The following is an 11,551-nucleotide window of genomic DNA, read 5'->3' as shown; positions in this document are numbered from 1 at the left end:
TGATGACTTCTTCCCTCTTTTTACAATTCCTCTGTGCCATCAAATTAATTGCTGTCCAACACATTTGCATTCCACCACTTTTTGCACATAAAGTGGACTTTACTTTTCATGAACAATACTTAGCCTCTGAAAATATGTGTGTGATTACTTCAGTAGCTTCAAAGAGGGATCAAAATGTCAGGAGAGCAACACATGGGCCTGTATTGGTGTTTCAGAGACCAGTGGGACTTGAAATACCTTCCAGGAAGTCCTCTCAGTTACCAACACATTGCACAGAGGTTTCAAAATGAGACCTGAAACTTCCCAATTCCTCGTGAATCCTCTCTAAGGACGTTTCTCAAACTAGGTCTCCATGTGCTATTCTTTGAGTTTTTCTCTTGTGTCCCTCTCTAGTCCGGGCCCCATGCCCACCACTGACCGAGCACACTGAGTAAATAACCAATCCCCTTGCAGCATGGTCAGTCCACTCCCGACAGAAGACGGCTGGCACTGGGACTGGCCTCATTTTTTTGTTGGGGGGGGTTGGGAAACCTCACTGACCCAAGGCAATCCTCTTTCTGTGAGCCCATGAGGCTGTGGGGCTGCAGGAACCTCAGAGTAAACGGATTGGGCTGCAGGGACAAAAATGAGAAGTGTAAACATAAAAAACGACCATTAGTTAGATTTATTACTTGAGTTAAAAGCTCCTGTGATCTGTTTGGGAAATGTCCATGCAGGGGTCTGTGCTCGCAGTCGGCAAATGCCTCGCCTGTCTAGAGTTTATGTGTAAGTAACCTCTTGGTTTTTGGGAATGTTTGGACTTCACATGTGCTCCTTATTAACCATGTCCTTGCATACACTCTCTCTCCTCTCCATTCAGAACCTAATGCCATACATGTTTGCACCTATGTTATTGATCTTGGAGCTCTTGCCCTCAGCATTCCCTCCTGACAGTGAAAAATAAGCTGCTTTTTGTTCTTTTGCCACATCCAATGGAAAGAAGTCTCTGCCCTGAGGGTGGGATTTCAACATTGGGGGCTGCAGTAGTGTTTGTTTTATTCGGTTACTGCAGGAATGTCAGAGGAAAGAGGGGGGCTGTTCAGTGCAATAGGGACAGGGCCCGACTCTGGAATGACAATGGATTTATAACTTTTTCTATTCCCAGAAAAGTATTTCTTCACTTGATTATCAACGTTTGTTATCTGTTCATCTGAACCTACAATGATCTCATCGGACACCTAAAGCTGAAAGGTCAGACCGGGTTCCTGCTTTGATCTGCAATAGTTCTGCTATGGTTCTGCAGCTTCTATCATTACACAAACAGCGACTCAGTGTTTTGTCTTACTGGAGACTCTTGTTTTTGTAAACTCACTCTCTTTAAGAGACTCTGGAGGTCTTTACTTGTAAGACAATCCCTGTTATTTGGAACTTCCGTTTGTTAGGAACTTGACGCGCTGAATAGTACTTCCAAAAACTGTGGGGATATCCCTCCCATGTTTTCTTACTTTCAAAGAATTGATATGCACATGCTTTCAGTGTTTGAGCAGCCTGGGTCCAGATTAGATTATGTCTATTATTTTGGGCCCAAAACTATTAAGTAATAATATTTGAATTGTGGATATATGTTCTCATTCATTTTTCAAGTTTTTTATTTTGGCTCCATCTTCATCTTAAATTATTATCTTTTGTTATTAATTCATTAACATTTATGGTAGGCCTACTTACAGTGCTTGAGTGTTTCCATCTAATCCTGATTTAGAGATAAAACTATTGGGGTTTTTTTGTACTCCAATAGGTTAATTTGATTGGATTATAAAATACGAGGCATCACCCTAAATTGACGGGCTACTTTTGCTCATGCTACCACACTCTTGCTTGTGTACATTTTGAATACAGGGCTTTTTATTTTTAATGGGGAATTTGTATTATTTGATATTACTACTCTTGAATAACTTAAATATATTGCCACTGCCTATGTTCACATTAACTTCAGGAACATTGATTCATCGTAGGTAACTGCATGGTGAGGTGCGGCGCTTATCTCTGCAATTAATTATTTATAGCTAATCAATCAATGGGTTCCTCCAACATCAAGCTCATACGGTGTTGTGCTTTTGTTAGGAAGCTAAAGTTTTTGGTCCTAAAATCTCAAAAAGTCATAACATACTTTTGCAAAAAATTTGATGGGATAAAAAAGATGTTTTGACAAAAACTCAATGTTTTTCCTGTGCAGAGTAAAACAGGATGTCCTTCCTTTTTCAAAGAAAGGAGGATCCCCACAGGCCTCATCGGAAGCATGTAGAAATAAGTCAAAGGCAACTGGACTTGTGAAACCTTGAAAAATGGTGGTTGATTGACATGCTGGCTTTCATCGCTGTCATGTTACATTACCTAGGGTGGTCACATATGCATTATATTTTCGTTGCAAATACTTTTGTACTTTTACTAAAAAAAAATATTTGTGACCTTAGGTACAAGAAAGTTCTCATGCAGAATGAAGCACTAGATGAGAATTAGTGATGTGTGAATTTAGTTTTTACTAATTTTAATAGGCAAAGTAACTAAAGGTATAGTCTACTTTCACTGACGTAAAATTCTGATATGTAAAATCCTTTAACTTCTAAAAGAGTATTTCCGTACCCTGTGGTATAACTACAATGTTGATTTTACAAAAGCTAAACAATTATAGTAGCCCATTTCTTTCACCCCACCTGGCTAAGTATTTTCTTAGCACAGATGCTAAGTAGCCTATACATCTCTAGGAAAGCTAGTAAAACAATAAAATACCCTACCAATAAACAAAGACAGCTGGTTTCCGATATTATAGTTCGTGTTTGCTTGTTTTTTTTCAAATTAACATGATGACATATTTCCACATTTATCGCTTTCTAGTGTTGTCACAAGGCGTTGGACACATGGCTCGTGTTGTTACTCCAGTGATGCACGTGAGCACCGAGCAGCGCTTCCTACTGGCTCGCGGGAACAAGAGGAGTAAAAAAGTCGTTGGGAAGACCGGAGTGTTATAAAACCGAAAGACACAGAGGAAAGAAGACGCCCTGCAGAGGCTCTCAAACACGCCAGTAGTTTTAGCGTTTTAACTATTTTAACACAGACACGGGTGGAGGCATACTTTAACCTCCGCATGCCCGAGGGTCGCGGTAAGTCGAACAAAGTATTTGTGTGACAAAAACGCTAAGAAATGTGTTTCCTCGCTTTTCACTTGCCTTTTGTTGAGGCGAAGTTTTGCTGCCTCCAGTAGTGCTGTTTGACTTCTCGCTGTTGCAACATCAAACCTGTGTGTTCAAGGAATTCCTGGAAATGAATGTTTAATGAGTAAAAAGGGAGAGGAAATTCAAAAAGAAAACATACACGGGGTTGAAGGTTGAGACACCGAGAATTGGCTTCATGTGAATACAGTGTTTCCTGAAGGTGTGCTCTGGAGATGTATCCAGGAACAACTTAGACATTTTCTGTTTTTTTTCTTTCAATTAATTGGAGGTGTTTTGGAAAAGCAAATTCCACATGGACTTGAACTCCTCTTTCCCTATTTACATCTCACACAAGCCACGAGTAAGAGAATGTGTGTTTTGTAGTTTTTCTTAATATATTCACTGGTGTGCCACCTTCTAGAGTTGCAGCCTACTTTATTTTTCGATCATTGACCAATATGATCTACTTTTTTGAAGATCAATAAATGAATAAGCAGCCATTTTTCATGCTCTAATTTAAAACAACGACCTCCTTTTAGCTTCTCAAATGTGAGGATTTCCAACTTTTCTATGATTTTAAGCACTTAGTAAAGTTACAATTATTATTTTTGGACTGTTGGCTGGACATTTGAAGATTCTAGGAAATTGAGATTGATATTGTTTGCACTTTTCTGACCGGTTATATCTCTTATTTTGTTTATTTGAGGAAGTTCACAGCAATGAAAATAATCATTAGTTGCAGTATTATCTATTTAATGTTGCTGTTTTTCTTTCACTGCAGCTAACCACCTTTTTACAGTTGGAACTGGACATTATTGTTGCACATGATGTACAAAACGTGTTCAGGTACTACAGTAGAGCAATGAGACAGGGTAGAGATTACAACATGTGCTCATGTCAACACACACACACACACACACACACACACACACACACACACACACACACACACACACACACACACTCCCACACTCCCAGGTCTTATCTCTCATCCCTAAATGAATGACCTCATATTTAATTAGCATTGACTTGAAACCGGTTTCTTTCTAACATTGTGTTCCTTTTTGTGGGACACAGTCACATGCGATCCTGAATTGCTGCTTGATGACTTTGACTCTTAGCTAGTATTGAGAAATGTTTTTTTCTTTAACAATTCCAAGATTTTTTAACAATGAAAACATAAGATGCTTTCTCAAAAGTTAACGGTTTTGATGTTGCAATGAGAGTGACAGTTAACTCTGTTCCAGCAGTTATCCATGTGATGTGAGAACATAATGTTACATAACGTTGCGTAGTACATTCCTTTAATGTGTAATACAGACTTTTTCCAAGTAAAACACCTTCTTGAAAAAATATTTCAGCATGACTTCAGGCTAAAAGCCAGAAGAGGGAAGTTATAAACAACAGTCTGAGGCTTAGCATAAGTTCCTGTGTGTTGGATTACCCCACAAGTTGTCAAAGTAACCTCAAAGTAACACTGTGTCAGGGAAGAAGTGCTTTGTGCTAATGGAGGAGAAATTAAAGCTGGATTGTTTTTCTTAGTGATGATTTTATTCGAATAATTATCAGAAAGTTGTGAATACCAAAGATTAACTCTTCAAATAGCTCAATTTGTTTGTCTAAAACCTAAAGATGTTCACTTTTCACCGATGTAGAACAGGGTTAAGCAGCAGATCCTCCTCAGCAAAAATGATCAATCGATATACAGAAAGTTATATTAATTACTCAACTGTTTGACTTATTTCATTTTAAGGAAAAATGCCATACACTTGTTTGATCAACTCAACATGACAAGTGTGTATACAAACATACATTCATACATACATGCACATGCCTCAATGTGTGTCCAAATCTGCTTAAACAAACAAACAATCAAATCAATACAAATCTGACTTTCTGTTCTTTCTCCTGTGTGGAGCACGATCAGGCATCCTGTGGGTGGTTGCCGAAAAGAATTCTGGGAAAAATAATCAGTTTGATCCCAGTTTAGAACGTTGTAAATTAACCATTTATAAATAATCACAACATGTCACACAATTAGTCTTTCATTGACATAAATGCATTAATGATCGTGGAAAGTCATTTATTAACAGTACGTGCAGATGTTTTTTGTTCTGAGCGTGTTTTAGCGGGACAGTGGACTACTCTATGGCGCAGAACGAGAACATGTTGTGGGCCTACAAGGCTCGTGTGTGTCTGTCTGTGTGGGCAACATGCTCTCTTGCAATAGCCTTCGTATTGTCAGCCTCTGGCCAATAAAGAAGTCCATTGAGAAAGGTCATGTGACGACATCACGAGTGAGTGGGAAATAAATGTTGTTGTCTAGATAGAAGAACAAAAAAAGGAAGGAGCTGTTGTTGGGGTCATGTCAGTGTTGCCACAGGGTGTGCATGTACCAATGGCAGCCTGGAGGTGAAGGCAGAGGTTTCACTGCTCACTGTTTGCTTATGAGCAGTCAGAGATAACACCTGGCATGTCACAAAAGACTTGTATTCCTTGTGTTTGCCGAGTAAACAAATTAGTGGCACTTTGCACACACTGAAAATGTAAAAAGTAATAAATGGAGAGCACTACTGCAATTGTAAAGTCTGATAAATTGACTCAGATTGAATATATAAAGAATCTCCCGGCATGGAGTTGTGTTTCCCAGACTTTTGAAGCTCGCTGCTCCTCTGTTAGCCACAACTAGCATAACACCAGAATCTCCAACTAAACTGTCAGCTGTCAGGTTGCATTGTGGGTACCATAGGCGCCATGTTTTTGTAAAGGAATAAGTATTTATGGAATGAAACATGGATCATCTGATTATCCTGCATCAGTAGTTTTGTTTTTTTAACTGTTCATCGACAATGTTATAAGTGCATTGTGAGTCAGGGAAGAAGTCGTTTAATTCGATGTGTTTCATTCTACTTCAGCAACTTAGGTTGGAAATAAAATGACTCAAGTGCTGACCTTCAGATTTAAAGAAATAGTTTTGAAAATGCTTTCATTGCATTTTTGCTCAGTTAGAGAAGAAGTTCCTGCACAGTTATGATGTGGATTTAGATACCTACCTACACCTCTTATTCATTGTTTGAATCCAATACTTTGGAGCCAACATGACAGAAATATCACTATTTTAGTACTTTTCTCTGCATTGTGCTCAGCCAAAACAAAGTATTTGTGAAATAAAATAAGTGTGAGGCAGAGCATGTTAAGCAGATGGACAATATAAGTTTTGGATGTTTACCTCAGGGATAGAGGAGAGGTCAGAATACATTTCAAGAGCCAAAAATGTCTAATATCTAAACAGAACTTCTACAAGTTCTAAACACCCTTAGTTTCACTTTGACATGACTTTCTTAGATGTACTGGACAGAAGGAGCCACATCTCAATATGTCCATGAAACCACAGTTCACTTCTTAAGGCTGATGTTCTCGTTTTACTGGAGGATGCTTGCAAGACTTCATCAACCACTTTAACAAAAATCCCTGTCCAAGTTACAGAGGACTAAATAGGGAAAACACCTTTTCAACTTCAGATGTTCAACCCTGTCTTAAAGGTCTGCATGATGAGGTCTTATCTAACTCAGCAATGTGTTTTATATCGTGTGAAGTTGAACTTGGTGGCTGACTCGGTTGTTAAATCAAATGAGCAGCGTGACCTCAGAAAGCAGCAGGAGGTGGTGAAGAGGAGGGTGTTCGGTCTCTGCATGCTTGAATGATGCCTCACCTCAACATTGAAATATCTCTGGTTTCGTAATTCCTAAAGAGCTGAAGTCGAATGTGTTTATTTCACCACATAGTGTGTGATTTTGGTGAGTCAAGCCGTAACGCAAGTTCAGTTTTCATAAGAGTATTTATCTGCTCATTTATCTGCTCACTTTCTAGACTTCTCATTTCAGAGCTATACAAAAAAACCCACTCACTTTCGGTTTTACTTTCTTGTGCTTTATTGAATGAGCCACATGTCGTGCTGAAGTTCCTCTTGTAGTCTGAAGCTTGAAGCTCTCACTAAATGCTGTTGTTGCTTTGTATGCTTGTTGGACAGCATGTCAGGTCACGTTCTTCCTGAGTCACCAAGGTATGAAAGGCTACGTGCACAAGTGTCTCTTTATGTCAATGCTCAAGAGTTCTTTGCCTCATGCCCACAAACAATGTGTCACTGTCCTGAATCACAATGACTGTTTTGCTTCTAAAAGCTGCATTCTTTTATCTCTCATGGCCAGTTATCCTCCAATCTAGATAGATTTTGCATGCATGCATTAATGTTACCATTCAAATCCAAGTTTGCAAAAATATTCCAGATCTTGAAGCGGCTATTCAAATCATTGGTGCCACCTGATCTGAATTCAAATGAGTTTTTTTCTCACGCTGCAGTGAACCCAGTGGCTTTTCATAGCTATTGTCATTGAAACAAGGTGTGTGTGTGTGTGTGTGTGTGTGTGTGTGTGTGTGTGTGTGTGTGTGTGTGTGTGTGTGTGTGTGTGTGTGTGTGTGTGTGTGTGTGTGTGTGTGTGTTCCAGCCGTGATGAATGCAGGATCTGTACCAGCGTGCACGCATGTCAGTGTTCAGATTATTTTGTAATCTGCTCAGATGATATCCAGCCGTGAAGAATGCAGGATCTGTACCAGCGTGCACGCATGTCAGTGTTCAGAATATTTTGTCTCCATGGCAGGACTCTGTGTGTGTGAGAGTGTGAGCAGCCTCATTTCCATCCAGTGCCGTGTGTAACCGTCATCCTTTGGCCCCTGTACTCCCAACGCTTCAGCTTGCACAAAGCTCACTTTGTCACAGTGAACAGGCCGGGGCCTGCAGCTGGGCTGGAGTGAGCAGAGGCCGCTTGGTGTTGCCCCCCCTCTGCAGGAGAGGAGCCCCTCAAAGTGTTAGCTGTGATGACAGGAGCCTATCAGGTCCCGCAGAAAATAACAAAACTCTGAGACACAGGCAGGTCAATAACAACACGGATTAAAGTCTGAAAGCAGCGCAGTGTTTCAGTTTAAGAAATAATTTGGTTCATTTTAAGAATGTAAAATTACTATTTATGTTTTCTCAAGACCAGCATTACTCTTAAAGTGATGTCCAGTAGGCTATATATGCCTTTTTTTATATTGAAGAAAATATATTGTGTGTTTTCTTTGCATAACTTCTGGTAAAGTAACATATCAAATCAATATAGCCCTTTACGTACATACAAAAACACTGTTCTTCTCAAACTAATAACAAAATGCTAGCATGTCTCGTTTCGTTATTTAAAGGTGGGGTAGGTAATTCACGTCAAACACTTTTTGTTGTATTCCATGGAATGCTCTTAACATCCCGATAGCAATGAATACATTAAATGCTTTGACAATAAATACATAAAAAAATGTCATCTCTGGAAGCTGTGGCGCTGTAAGAAGCACGACCAATCATCTGAGCCGGCCCGGCTAAAATAACTGGATGGCCTACCTGCCTGTCAGCCTTCCATCTGTGCACAAACTTATCTCGTGCCCTCATTGGTCGTGTGCACGTTCTTGTGTGTTGGAGGAGGGGCTCTGTAAGGAAGTCTGAAGGAAGAGGTAGATTCTTTTCGGCTGCGTACTTTCAAATTCTAGCGCACTCGAGCTGGTTTCTCCATTCTTACCTACCCTACCTTTTTAAAATTGCGATCTGGTGGCCAAACTATTTCTGAATTACATAAGGCTGCGTTTCGCTTCATGATAACACATTCTTATAAGTACATCCTCTTCGCACCTTATTGATTTACATCTTTAAAAAAGACTGGAATGGAATGCACTATATAATATCCTCTCTTTACGAACGTGTCGTTAGGCTTGCCTTCAGTCAAAGGCCGTTACAGTGTGACAATGTCAGGCATTCTTCAAACTGATGTCTCTGTATGTCTGACGCTCAGACACAATAAGAGATTGTCCTCAGTGTCTCTCCAGTCAACGCACACCACTCTCACTCCTGTCATATTAACTTATCAATGCTTATATAACATTTGCCCTGTGACTATCGTTGCAAAAATGAACCAAAAACAAAATGTTCCAAGGTTTTCTGTCAGTGACTGATTTTTTTTTTTTTAACAATGATGGAAAAGTCTGAAGGCCGTTGATCAGTATTGTTTTATCTCTGTTCGTCTTTTCTCTCAAAGCCATTGATAAATAAATGCTATACGATTATTCAGTCTTCATTTAAGTAACATTTTATTGAAAAAATATATAAATATGTTGTCAATTGAAAGGTTTTTGAGATACGGATGAATTCTGCTTCAATCCAAATTTGAAAAAGCCTAAAAACAAAAAAAAATTCTGCTGCTTTTGAAATCCTCATACAGATACTTTGGAACGTAAGACATTTCGTAAAGCCTATTCCTATTTACAGAGATATGACTCGGCATGTATATTTTTCAGCATACATAGAATGAACAGCCAGCAAACCATGAGGGAAAATCTTCTAAATAAAAAAAGAAATGAACTAGATTGAAAACACAGACTCCACCTTTTAATTAATTATCATAAAAAAAATGATAATGTCAGACAACAAGAAAGTCTAACAGACTGCTCTGGAGCAACGAACGACCATCAAACCCTGATCTGTAGGCCTCATGGGGACACACTGCAGTACATCTCTAAAGTAGGCACAAGCCTGAAAATGTAAAGGTTTAAAAGTGACAATAAGAATCTTAAAATGGATCCTGAAGTTTTTTTCTGTTTCATTGTGTGTGTGTTTTTTGTGTGTGTCCCTGCAGTGTTCCCGGTGTGGCGGGGGATCGGGATCGGTGCTGGCGGTGGGGGCAGCTGGATCCAGGGCTGGGGCCGCTGCCTGCAATGGGAGCCTGACTGTCCAGGACCAGGGGCACGGATCCCGGCGTTCGACTACCCCGTGTGGGTCGTCCTCTGTCAGGGGGGACGCGCCAGGCTCAGGGAGGTCTGTCAGAGAGGGAGGGGGGCCATCAGACTGCCCAAAGACATGCTCAGCATCAAGCTCCCCCAGCTCTTCGACATCCACCAGATCCCCAAGGTGAGGAGGGGGAACTCAACAACATTTACGGGGTTCTTGGTTCAGTTTGCTTCACGCTGCTGATAAAAGCTCATATTCCAAAGTGATTCTCAGTTTAGGAAGTAGCCCACCATCACTGAATATCAACAGGTTAGGTATTAAGTCACACTGTGCTGCTCCATTGAGAGTAATTGTAGTATTTCGGAAAGGTGTGTTTCATGTTGTGATTAAAAACCACTTAGGGCTGAACGATTTGGAATAAATATCTTGTCTTATTATTAATATTTGTAATGATATTGCAATTGCAAAATGATTCAAGATATTGAAGGGAATTCGTTTTGAATAATTATAATTCATTGAAAAATCACCAAAATTATAATTGTGCCTTTTTTTCAATTTGTAGGCAGCGACTTCTCAGCAGCACAATAATACTTACCTCGGAAAAGTGTTTTGGTATATTTAGCCTTTTAAGATGTATCATGCATCCTCTGATGCCCATATGGCACTTTTAATTGATTCAATTAAATGTGCACCCCTGATACCGTTCCATTTGTGTAACGAGCGTCTTAATGAAAAGACGCTTGTCACATCCTGATAAGTCTTTTTGACAGGAAGGATTCGCAAACATCATCGCCTTCTTCCTTTCTTTCTCTGAAACTACAAACAGCTTACCTCCCAGTTGTTAAATACCACAAACAAAACCATTTGCTGTTCCTAAAAGTCATAATCAATGTACACACATGAAATCAAACAGCCACGCCTTGGCAGGAAAGATTTGTGCTAGCTGCTTGTGGCGGAGATCCTGTCCTTGAGGAGGCCGAGCCCTGCAGTTCAAGCATCTGCGTTGGCAGGCGTCCGCCAGACTGGATCTTATCTGATAAGCAGTCAATGCTGTCGTGGTTTTACATCACAATATCCAGGCAACAGTCTCAGATTCAAGGGCTGAAATATGTGTCCTTGAGTTTGCGCAGTTAATCACATTTCTATTACATTATTTCTGTGTCTCACTGCTGTTTGTGCTCATGAAATTGGTGCTGCTGTGTAAAATGAGTTCTAGAGCAAGTTAGACTAAAAGTACCATTGCTGACAGCAGAAGGAAAGTCATATCAAGATAGGTGTAACAATATATTTGTTGTGTCAGTCAGTGATAAATTAGGAACACAAATATTGCATTTCGAACAATTCTTAAGAGCCAGACTTGTGATATACTGGGTGTTTCTCAATGTCGAGTAAAGCTGCTCCAGAGCCACTATTTCAAGCATACTACGTCATCGAGTGCCACCGAAGTACTGTTCCAATGTCCAGCATACTTGTAATTCTACCAAGCCCGGCGTACTTCGTTTGGAGAAATTTCGAGGCTGCACATGTGTAGACTCCGCGGTCTTAAAATCCCCAC

At 40.0% G+C, this 11,551-nt stretch overlaps 1 protein-coding gene across 1 annotated transcript in view; it reads left to right on the top strand.

Annotated features, from left to right (window-relative positions):
* The first annotated feature begins 3,014 nt into the window (after nt 1-3,014).
* Nucleotides 3,015-11,551, top strand: part of paqr6 (progestin and adipoQ receptor family member VI) — a 20,276-nt gene continuing 11,739 nt past the window's right edge. The window contains exons 1-2 of the mRNA XM_010776202.1: nt 3,015-3,137; nt 9,905-10,176. Coding sequence (XP_010774504.1) covers nt 3,122-3,137; nt 9,905-10,176 — 288 coding nt within the window. The 5' untranslated portion in view covers nt 3,015-3,121. The remainder of the gene's footprint in view (nt 3,138-9,904; nt 10,177-11,551) is intronic.

Source organism: Notothenia coriiceps, unplaced genomic scaffold (genome assembly GCF_000735185.1).
Source record: "Notothenia coriiceps isolate Sejong01 unplaced genomic scaffold, NC01 NC01_scaffold00016820, whole genome shotgun sequence".
Taxonomy (NCBI): Eukaryota; Metazoa; Chordata; class Actinopteri; order Perciformes; family Nototheniidae; genus Notothenia; species Notothenia coriiceps.
This window is presented reverse-complemented; position numbering and strand designations above follow the sequence as displayed.